This window comes from Pimephales promelas, chromosome 1 (genome assembly GCF_988280905.1).
Source record: "Pimephales promelas chromosome 1, fPimPro1.hap1.1, whole genome shotgun sequence".
NCBI classification, from domain to species: Eukaryota; Metazoa; Chordata; class Actinopteri; order Cypriniformes; family Leuciscidae; genus Pimephales; species Pimephales promelas.
In genome coordinates this window covers 46,824,554-46,836,813 of record NC_142769.1, presented here as the reverse complement: position 1 = coordinate 46,836,813, position 12,260 = coordinate 46,824,554, and the positions used below count along the sequence as shown (strand labels likewise).

General features: G+C 41.1%; 1 protein-coding gene across 1 annotated transcript; it reads left to right on the top strand.

The window, feature by feature from the left end:
- The first annotated feature begins 5,869 nt into the window (after window positions 1-5,869).
- On the top strand, window positions 5,870-10,793 carry prox3 (prospero homeobox 3). Its single transcript, XM_039658692.2, has 5 exons — window positions 5,870-6,175; window positions 7,121-8,624; window positions 9,518-9,625; window positions 9,920-10,120; window positions 10,193-10,793. The coding sequence occupies exons 2-5, from the start codon at window positions 7,155-7,157 to the stop codon at window positions 10,379-10,381; spliced, it is 1,968 nt and encodes a 655-aa protein (XP_039514626.2). The 5' UTR covers window positions 5,870-6,175; window positions 7,121-7,154; the 3' UTR covers window positions 10,382-10,793.
- Window positions 10,794-12,260: the final 1,467 nt, after the last annotated feature.

Sequence of the window (12,260 nt, the reverse complement as noted above, 5' to 3'; positions counted from 1 at the left end):
TGGGTTTGCTTGTTTTGACACTGATTGGTGGAATTTTCCGTGCAGAATCATGGCCAATGTAGTTTTCCCACCACAAATTCTGCTGATATACACAGTTATTTTAAAACTAAGCTGAAATAATGTGGGCTGACGGCTTCATAGGAAGCAAATATTATCGAGTTACAACCTCGTAGCTCACAGTCGGTCTTTCTTTAAAGGGTAAGTTATTGTTAAAAATCAATTTCCCTATGGAGAAATTTTACTTCCGGAACCTGATTATTAAAATGTTGTTGATTTTGAAGAAAAAAAAGTTACGTAGGGATCCTTTCATATGGTTAATTTACATCTCATGTCGCCCTGTGGTGAAAATCAAGCTTTTAATGTTATTAATATAGTCTACGTGGCGTTGTAATGTGCTTTAAGACAAACCATGTACAAATTCCTAAGTCAACACCATTGCTGAGTATTTTTTCCTTAAAACTGCAGTGAATCTCTGAGCTGGTGTGAGTGAGTGGAGGCGGGGCCAATTTGCATATTCATAGAACCGCTTATAATGAAGCAAGGGTGTAGTCACATTCGAGCTATTTTAAGACATAAAGGAAAAAAACTTTCAAATATGACATTTCGTTGATCAGAGACGAGTTTTAAGGAATTCAATGGGTAGTTGCATTTAACACACCACCAGGTGTCGCTGTTTTTCCCAAACTAGATCAAGACATCAGCGCAGATAAAACCACATCTCTCAGGGCCATCATGTAGCACTCACTTTGGCTCTCTTTCTGGAGTGGGGAAAAGGGAAGGAACGAAAATAAAGGACAAAAAGGATTACATAGCTGAAAGAACTGAGGGATGAGCAGAGGATGAGCGTGGATCATCTCTATTGTCAGTGGATGGAAAATATCCCTCTCTTTCCCCTCCTACTGTTGTTTTCTCGCTCTCCCATCGAGCTTGTGTATTTGCTGTTTTGGCTTCCTGGGGAGAATGTGGAATGGAGAGAGGTTACCGCACCTGTGTGTGTGTGATGAAGAGAGTGACAAAAAGGAAAACGGGGGGAGATGGAGTGTGTTTGGGCATTAGCATGCTGAGTGTGTCAGCTCTCGATGTCCCTCTCTCCCCCTCTCCATCCCTCATTCTATCTCTCACTCACCAATCCCTCTCTCCTCAGTGTCCATGGCAATTATACCATCAAAACACTCCAGCCAAAGAGGATAATTGCAACCTGAGTACTGCGGAGAGACTGAGAGGGAGAGTGAGTGAAAGTGTGTGTGAGCGTACGCGTTTTCTCACGTCTGTGGTAGCTTATCTGTGCGGTTGAGAGCGAGGCGGTGCATTATAGTGTATTCCTGAGGTTCTCCACCGCATTGTGAGAGTCATATCGGTCAAAGATCAAAGAATATGTTTGCGGTGCTGAGAGGACAAGGACAATCCATTGAAGACACATGCACACACTCGCAGCTTTAATAATGTGCATTACCGCAGTCAGTTTCCTGAAACTCAAGGTCAGAGGCAGAAACTCAAAACAGAGCTTCAGTAAAGAGGACTTTTAACGGAAAGCTGGTGAAACAGTGGCAATGGCTCAGCTGCGGTGTGTCGGGTAAATTTAGTGCTCTAATGATAGGCCTATCTATAATTGCCGATAGCTGATAAAATGGTAAATTTACAGGATTCTCCATACAATTCACAGGCCCAAAATGGGTGGGGCGGGGACACTATATGACCCAAAAGTTTAGGTTTAGTTAGTTACTCAACTAATATTTTTTTACAGCAAGGATGCATTACTTAGTTATGGTTTATATTTTTAATAAATGCTGTTCTTTTGAACTGACACACTGAAGACTGGAGTAATGATGCTGAAAATTCAGCTTTGCATCGCAGGAATAAATTACATTGTAAAATATATTCAAATAGAAAAGTTATAGTTAAAGGTAGGGTTGGTAATTTCAGAGAGCCTGGCAATAAAAAAGCAAAACATTACAATAATATTGAACATAAACAACGTTTCGGGTGCGTTTCCCGAAAGCATCGTTTTCTAAATATCGCGCGTTCCATTGAACTCTGTTGGTAATGACGGAACTTGCGACGATCGTATTTGGAAAAAGCTGCAGATTAATTTCAGCGTTGATAGTGTTGCCATTGAAACGTATAAATTCGAGTCGCAAACCATTCTGAGTAGATAACATCACCGGTTTCTAAATCTCTTCCAAATTACGGTATTTCTGGCGTTATCGGACAGAATGCAATGATGGGACGAACATTTTATGTTCCTACTCCTTCCACAAACTAGAATATAAATACGTACATTGAAATCACTTAACTTATTGTGCACGCGGACATGGGTATTTTTATAATCGTGACTTTTTTTACGCGGTTCAGCCGTTCGTCCACACGGAAACGCGGTATCAGGACACTGAAACCGAATATTTTTGAAAACCCCTGCCAGGGTGGGGATTTTCAGGAACGCCGGTTACAGTGTTCTCGCGTAGACAGTAAAACCGGGGGTTTGAGTGTGCGCCCGCGCTGCACCGTCCGGTCCGCCTACCCAACGCTATCTCACGACCAATTCGTACGAATTCGTATAAGTGATTAAAAAGTAGCTAATTCATATGACCTCACTCGTACGAATTTGAACGATTTGTCTAAACCCACGTGATGGGTAGGTTTAGGGGCGGGGACAGGGGTAGGTCATTCGTATGAATTCATACGAATTGACCAATTCGTAAAATATGTACGATTTAGCAAAAATCATACTAATTCGTATGAGTGAGGTCGTACGAATTGTTACGAATTAACCACCTCGTAAAATTTGTACGAATCGGGTTGGCCTACCGGAACCTGTAATAACTTTTTGTTAGGCTTCTGATTGGCCAACGTGGCTTTATGGTTATATCGCCGCCTGTTGGTGTGGCATGCTCTTGACAGCCCTTTATAGCGTGTTTTTGTTTTTTAGTTTTCATGTGTACGGGATTTTTTTTTAAACGCAGGAGGAAAAACTCTGGTTATAAAAATACCCGTGTCCGTGTGGACAAGGCCTTAGTGATTCCTATCAGGATGTGAAGAGACTTTAAACCAGCATAACAACAAATCGCCTACTCTGCCTTTAACAAACTGAACCTTAAAGATCTGTTTGAACAGAATATTGCGCATTATTATTTTTCATACTGACATCCTCCTCAAATAACCACAGAATGTCTTCAATTGATGTTAAAATCCTCTTTTTTTAAGTACTGTAAACACTCGCTCAACCTGGTTGTGTGTATTTGTCTTCCCTGTTTTGTTTTGTTTTACGTCTTTGTGGTAATTCCCGAGATCTGAACGTCCCTTCAGATTTAATATCCTAGTTCAACTGCAGTTGTCACTCACTGTCTCTCTCTCCTCAGTCACCTTGCCCAAGGCTGAATGTGTGAGTGCTCTCTTCTCTCAAACACACTTTCCCTCAGAGGCAGCCAATGGGCAAACACTTTGCCTGTCCATCGACCCCCTCAAAACGTCTATCTGCACTCCTGCTTTCTCTCTCTCTCTCGCGCGCGCGCGCGCTGGATACCACATTTTCATTCCGTGCATATTACAGACTCATAATGCAATATGTTTGATCGTGACTCATTCAAATGAGACATTTTGATAAGTCTCCCACCGTTTGAAAGGATCGACATTCGTGTGGCATTTTTAAAACACTGCTCGCAAATGGCCACGTCCCTTTGGTGTATTTCATAGCTCTTTGTTAGAATTGCTCATGCATTTTAATATTGTTTGCTGTCAGTCATTTGGCTTCAGTTCAAAGCATTCAGTGTGAGTTGCTAATGTAGTTCAAAAAGCCTTTCAGCCTGACCTTACAAAAGGTGTGTGTGTGTGTGTGTGTGTGTGTGTGTGTGTGTGTGTGTGTGTGTGTGTGTGTGTTACAGTGCAAATGGACTGTAAGGAATTAAGGAATTGTTGAATGCGGAATTTAACACTTATGTTGCGCACTTACTGTCAAAAACAAAAAAAATGGATTTTGAAATAAAACCGGGAGGAATCCATTAGCATCAACGCCACTTGTCAAAGTATGCGAGTATGTGGATCTATCCAAAATATGTTATTTTGTTATGTTATGTTATATTTCAATTACATTTGTTTATAGATCGCTCCAGTCACAAGCACCTTTTATTAATAAGGCTTTGTGTCATATTTCTTGTTTCCATAACAACAGTAGCCACTGGTTATTGTGAACAGTTTGGTTGGTTGAGGGGTATTTCAGTGAAGTGGGGGAGAGAGGGAGTGATGGAAACAATGAACGAGAGAGAAGGGGTGCTATGAAGAGGAGTGGAGGGACCGATAATCAGCTTTCACACGTTCAGGGGTGGAGTCGTCTCTGATTATGAAGAGCTTTATTGCTGCATTTTCATACCGGCATTGGCATATATACAGTCTCATGTGTGTCATACACATGTCAAATATGTCATCAAAAAAAAAAAAAAAAATCAACAACAGAAGGTTTGTATAAACACTGGTTGAAACTCTGACATCTTGAATGTTAAACCATGTACATCTTCTGTGGAAGTTAAAAAAAGTTCGTCCAATCAATGCACTCGGTCCGAATGCAATAATAGGATGTCCTACTGCCTGTTAAGATATGTATTTCCATACCTCCTCGCGCAGACATAACACATCGTCATGACATGCCACAGACAAAGAGCTTCTACCAGAGCTGTTTACATCCTCAGACTCAAACTTATGTTATGTTTTGTCTTAAAACAATCGATTCTTTGTCAGAATTATGTTTTGACAAAAAAAAAATTGTTATAATTGCAATAGGTTCTCCAACATACTAGTTAATTGCGGCAGTCAGTGTTACTTTAATATAATTTAAAAAATAGTCATTAGTTAACAGAGAATTAAAAACATTGTAAAAGAATGTGTACAGAATTCCTATTAGAATTATCATCATTTGGAACCTCTCCTAACACATTCCAGTGCAAGCAACAACAAAAGAAAAAAAAAAAAAAAAAGAATCCTCCAAGAACCAAATATGTTCCAAATAGAAAAAAAGATTGTACAGAATTTTTCTATTTTTAAAAGTCCTATGTCACATCTTTATCAGAAATCGACTTGTTTTTGTTTTATTATACATATCTTAAAAGTTTGGGGTTTGGTAAGTTTTTTTTTTTTTTTTTTTTTTTTTTTAAATGTCACCAAGGCTGCTTTTAATAATAAGATTGTGAATTATTACCAAATAAAATAAGTGTTTTAGTATTTTTTAAATGTAATTTATTCCTGTGTAAAGCTGAATTTTCAGCATCATTACTCCAGTCTTCAGTGTCACATGATCCTTCAGAAATCATTCTAATACGCTGATTTGATGCTCAATAAACATTTCTTATTATCAATGTTAAAAATAATTGTATGCTTATTAATTTAAGAGACTATGGTCATTTTTTTGATGGATTGAACATTCTGTTTGATATTGATTTTGTATCAATGTAAACATATTTCCTGTCATTGTGATCAATTTAACGCGTCCTTGCTAAACAAAAACATTAATATATAAATAAAATTGTACTGACCCCAAACTTTAATAATAAAGGGGCATTTTATCCCTTTGGGAACTTTATAGTTCTATAGGGATATGTATCAGATCTATCTACTGTTTTTGTTTGTTCAAAGCAAATTCTATTTAGGGCCTTTTGGATTCACTCCCAGTCAGCTTTGCCTTTTTACATTGAATGAGATCCTTACCGGTTATTAATTATTGTATTTATTTAAATTGTAAATCTTAACAAGAACGGTTATAACTATAGTGTAACAATGGATAATTTTACCATGTAGGCTATATCAGATTATTTTAGTAAATCTGTTCGTTTTTGATTGGTGGAGACTCATAACCAAGTAGTTACCCCACGTGGAGAGCGAGTGGGAGAGCGCGCTAGAGAGAGGTGTATGTGTGTGTGTGTGTGTGTGTCTGTGTGTGTGCGCGGGGCAGCGGACGGACATCCCTCCCTCTCTCACGCCTCGCCTCGACGCCCACTGGCTGATCACCACGCGACAGAGTGCGCGAGGATGAGAGGTGGACAGCGCGAGGCAGGAGCGACAGCAATAACAGGAAACTCGGTGGCGCGTTTAACGCTGATGCTCCCGGTGACCAACACACACCTCGACAAGACCGAAATATAATACGACAGGAAAGTGACCGACCGGGGGATGCTTTCTAGCTGACTCTTTTGTAAGTTTAAAAAAAAACATTTTACCTTGCTTTCTACCTTAGGGACATCCGTGTATTTGTTTGTCCTTGTCAAATGCGCCTCATCTATTTATTTGTTAATGAATCTGCGACACACACACACACACACGCACACGAGCGCGCGCGCAGAGTTTACAAATGTCCGCTCGTGCGCCGGTATTCGAGCAGGAGTGAAATCTGTCTTCATAACAAGAAAACTTTGACGTGAACTCCGCGATATTATTCACGACGAGTTGGGTTAGTGAGTGAGTAATTAAGGCAAATCAATTTCTATAATTTATCCGTGAGGGTGTTGTCCTTCCATCTGTTAAATCTTTTTTTCATGGCAGTTAAACGGCTTTAAATTCGAGCTATAATCTGATGACATCCGTGGCATTTGTGCCAATGAGGGAAAGGCGAAAACGTCAGTTTAGCACAGTAATTTCCATTAATCTGATTTTAGGATAAATGAGCTATCTATCTATCTATCTATCTATCTATCTATCTATCTATCTATCTATCTATCTATCTATCTATCTATCTATCTATCTATCTATCTATCTATCTATCTATCTAAACTATTTAGTAGTACTAAAAGCTCTGAATTAAGTAAAAATGCAGATTCAGAGCTTTGGGACTATAGTAATCTCATTAAAATATTTACTGTCTCGCCATCCATGTATTTGTGTTGAGTTGAGTGTGTGTGTGTGTGAGAGAGAGAGAGGGAAAGAAGGATGAGAGCAATAGAGTCAACAGTCTGAACAAACACAGGGTACAGCTGTCAGCGGATAGATAACGCACACATGCAGAGAGGGGGAAAAAAGAGACTATGATGATGCCGATAACAATGAGAGGATTATGAGCAATGAGCAAAAACCGATCCAAATAGCTGCGTACATTCGTCTATGATTCTGTATTTATTCACAGCGAATTGTGCTCTCTTTAAAGATCCTGAAACCAGATCAGAACGGAAAAGGGGGCTATGGATTCCCCTTCGGATCGATTTCATCAGCAGCCTTCCCAGATGTGTCCCTTCGAACTGTATCACAGCCTGCCAGAGTCAAACCCCTCAAGCCACCGATTTTCCCCCGGCAGCCTGTCTTCCCACCCGCTCTTCTCCCCTCTCATGCATCCCAACAGTGCGTCCCAAAGGTGGGGTAGTTTCCGTCAGCGCCAGGGCTTGTTCCCTGGGCTTTTGGTAGATGATGAGATAAGGGAGGAGGATGTGTTTGGGAAGAGGGAGTTTGCAACCCCATCATCTCAGCGCTGTCATGGAGAACGGGGACAAAGCGCGGCTCCCGACCCTGGCGAATGGGGGCAGGATTTCGCGAGAGTTAAGAGACCCAGGATGGACTCGGCAGCTCGAAGCGAAGAGGAAGGGAAGAGAGGGAGGAAGAGTAGAGCTTCGGTTAGAATGGGAGAGAAACCAGGGAACAGGAGGGAAAGCCGGGAAGGCAGAAAGCGACAGCGACAAGAACTGAAGCTTCAGCTGGAGGAAACCAAAGGGAAACTTCTCGAGCTCCAGCGAAAGGTGTGGAGGGTTTACGGAGGGCAGGCGGATGACGACAAAGGAGGCGAGGAGGAACAAGAGAACGGGGCGATCATTCTCGATGAGGTTGCGGAGATGTTCTCCGACAGCGACGATCCGCTCATCGGCAGTGGGTTTTCTCCTCCGCGCTGTTCGTCTAAGAAAAACAATGAAACCAACGGGAATGGCAACGCTGAGATATTCCCGGAGACCTCCGTGGACCTGGACTTGGAGTTAAATGGCGATCAGGTGTGGCTGGGATGCAGTTTGGTCCGGGGCGAGTGGGAGAGCGCAGAAGGAGGGCAGAAGTTTGCTCAAGCTCTAAAGCAGGAGCTTGCCAACGTCGTGGCTCAAGTCATCGACAGAGTTGTCCGTCTCTATGCCGAAACCGACGCCTCGGCGGTCGCATCCGCCACTGTTTCCCAAGAACCCGACATGGCGTTGGATTTAAACTCAGACAGGAGGGCGAGACCTCATGCGGTCGAGCAGGTGGAAGCGTTGCCACTCGTCACAAAGAGTCCTCAAGACAAGAGAGCCCCAATCGCTCAAAGTGTCCTCCTCCCTCAAGCCAATCCCAGCCTCCCTCCGCTATCCCAGCCCCCTCTCCCGGCACTTTTACCCCCCAGGAGCAAAGACCACTTCTTGCCCTCTTATCCCCCGGACAACCCCGTTCCCTTGCCCCTCCTTCACTACACCATGCAGAATCTCTTCGCCCGCTCCCTCTCCAGTTTGCCCCTCCATAAGGACTGCCTGTCAGAGTCTTTCATGGACTTTCGTTCACACAACTCTGCGTTCCCACCCCTCCCGTTGTTGGGGCAGCTCGAGCCCTCTCCGTCGGATAGAGCGAGAGAAGGAGGGATGAGGGGAGGCGGAGCAGGAGGGGGGGATGGAGGAGATGCAGCTCTCTATCACACTGCTGGATCAATATCCTTTGATTTTAAAGAAATATATATCTATAAGTTTGGGGTCAGTTTTAAAAAGAGATGAACACCTTTATAAATGTAAAAATGTTCAAAATTGACACTAAAGACCTTTATTATGTAATTTTTAAATAAAAACTATTTTTAAAATAATCACGATTAATCGCATCCAAAATAAAAGTTTGTGTTTACATAATATATGTGGGTGCACTGTGTATAATTATTTTGTATATATATATAAATACACACACATGCATGTATATTTATTATAAAATATTTATATATATAATATAAATTATATATAAATCTATATACATGAAAATATTTCTTAAATATATACAAGCATGTGTGTGTATTTATATATATAAAATAATTATACACAGTGCACCCACATATATTATGTAAACACAAACTTTTATTTTGGATGCGATTAATTGCAATTAATTGTTTGACAGCCCTAATAAATACACACACATGCGATGTATATTTAAGAAAAAAATATTATTTATATATAAAATATTTATATATAATATAAATTATATATAAATCTATATACAGTATATGCATGAAAATATTTCATAAATATATACAAGCATGTGTGTGTATTTTTATATACAGTATATAAAATAATTATACACAGTGCACCCACATATTTATGTAAACACAAACTTTTATTTTGGATGCGATTAATCGCGATATCGCGCTAATAAAAACATTCGTTTTCAACATTGATGATAATAAATTTCTGAAGGATCATGTGATACTGAAGACTGCAGTAATGATGCTGAAAATTCACATTTTACACTATTTTCAAATGATTTCAGACCCAAAATGATTGACAAGACAACTATATAAATGTATTTGTGCTGCTCTCAAACATTCCTTAACCATCGACACTCTCAGGAAGGGCTCTCTCCGTGCCACCTGAAGAAAGCCAAACTCATGTTCTTCTACGCACGCTACCCCAGCTCCAGCACTCTCAAGACATATTTCCCTGATGTCAAAGTGAGCATCATTCACATAATCCTAAACACAATAGAGTAGCTTATATCTTGCACAAATGATATGGGCTAATGACTTATTGAATAAAGTTACACTGACCTATATACAGCAGTCTGACATGGTTTGAATCAATTAGAGCAGTCAGAAAATGTCCCTATATTTAGTCCATGTTTCAACCAAATCATAAAGCTGTCTATATGGGATTAAACATCACAGAATGTCTCCAAAAATGTGTAATGCTGACCTACATTCATTATGTAGCCTCTTTTTGAAATGTTTTTTTCGCCTCTCGCACAGTTCAATCGCTGTGTCACTTCCCAGCTGATTAAGTGGTTCAGTAACTTCCGGGAGTTCTTCTACATCCAGATGGAGCGCTTTGCCCGCCAGGCGGCCAGAGAGGGGCCTACATCTGCCAGGGAACGATCGCTCCGCCTGGGCAGAGACACCGAGCTTTACCGCATTCTCAACATGCACTACAATAAGAGCAATGATTACCAGGTCAGTGTGTGCAATGCATGTGCACAGTGAAACAGTTCAGTTACCTGTTTAAGCGTCATTTCTGCTTTCCAGGTTCCTGAGAGGTTCGTGGAGATATCTGAGATTGCCCTGAGGGAGTTTTTCTCCGCCATACAGAGTGGTCGGGATACCGATCCGTGCTGGAAGAAGGCCATCTACAAGATCATCTGTAAATTAGACAGCCCAGTGCCTGACAGCTTCCGGCTGCCCGGCTGCCCTACAGACACTTACCGCATGGGTTAAATAGAGTTTATCACATGAAAAACACATCATTTGTGCACAGAGTGATATCACAAGTGTGGAAGAGTGTTTAACGATTTGAGTCAGTGGCATAGAACCTGTACAACATGATGCTTGTAAAGATTGAGAACACTGAATAAGTGTTTTATTATTGTCATCATGATGCTCAAAAGTATTATTTGTTTAAACGTTATACTTTAGTCAAGCATTAATACAGTTAGCATTGAAAAAACACTCTGAGTTTATGGGGGGGAAAAGTCTCATTTTATTCGCTGTTACATTTAAGGCTCATTAATTTTATCGGAAAATGCAGGCCTGGTTGGGCTTTGACCTTTTTATATTACTTGTTACTCGTTATATAATGTTGTTGAGTTTCTGTGTATTTGTGGTGTTGTAATAAAATGAGTCAAAACAACTGCTGTCCGTCGACGCTACAAATTAGTGGCAGTCTTATATCATGACATACTGTGTACACTCACCTAAAGGATTATCAGGAACACCTGCTCAAGTTCTCATTAATACAATTATGTAATCAACTAATCACATGGTGGTTGCTTCAATGCATTTAGGGGTGTGGTCCTGGTTAAGACAATCTCCTGAACTCCAAACTGAATGTCAGAATGGGAAAGAAAGGTGATTTAAGCAATTTTGAGCGTGGCATGGTTGTTGGAGTATTTCACAATCTGCTAAATTACTGGGATTTTCACACACAACCATTTCTAGGGTTTACAAAGAATGGTGTGAAAAGGGAAAAACATCCAGTATGCGGCAGTCCTGTGGACGAAAACGCCTTGTTGAGGCTAGAGGTCAAAGGAGAATGGGCCGACTGATTCAAGCTGATAGAAGAGCAACTTTGACTGAAATAACCAGTCTCGTTACAACCGAGGTATGCAGCAAAGCATTTGTGAAGCCACAACACACACAACCTTGAGGCGGATGGGCTACAACAGCAGAAGACCCCACCGGGTAACACTCATCTCCACTACAAATAGGAAAAAGAGGCTACGATTTGCAAGAGCTCACCCAAAGTGGACAGTTGAAGACTGGAAAAATGTTGCCTGGTCTGATGGTAGAGACATTTAGATGGTGGAGTCAGAATTTGGCATAAACAGAATGAAATGGATCCATCATGTCTTGTTACCACTGTGCAGGCTGCTGGTGGTGGTGTAATGGTGTGGGGGATGTTTTCTTGGCACACTTTAGGCGCCTTAGTGCCAATTGGTCATTTTTTAAATGCCACGGCCTACCTGAGCATTGTTTCTATGTCCATCCTTTTATGGCCACCATGCACACATCCTCTGATGGCTACTTCCAGCAGGATAATGCACCATGTCACAAAGCTCCAATCATTTCAAATTGGTTTCTTGAACATGACAATGAGTTGACTGTACTAAAATGGCCCCCACAGTCACCAGATCTCAACCCAATAGAGCATCTTTGGGATGTGGTGGAACGGGAGCTTCGTGCATCCCACAAATCTCCATCAACTGCAAGATGCTATCCTATCAATATCGGCCAACATTTCTAAAGAATGCTTTCGGCACCTTGTTGAATCAATGCCACATAGAATTAAGGCAGTTCTGAAGGTGAAAGGGGGTCAAACACAGTATTAGTACGGTGTTCCTAATAATCCTTTAGGTGAATGTCTATGTGGCTGAGTACACTAAATAGCATAAACATTTCATATGGTCAACTGTGGGAGGGGAAGGAGACCCCGGCTCTCAAACTTAAGAAATCGTGACAGTTACTTACCCCGATACTAAGCTCAAACAGCTGACAGCACAAGTCTGTCTATACATAGTGGAATGGGCTTCTATTGCGGTCAATACAGATGATCCCAGACAGGGTTGAGGGTAATGAATTAATTACATAATCAGATATT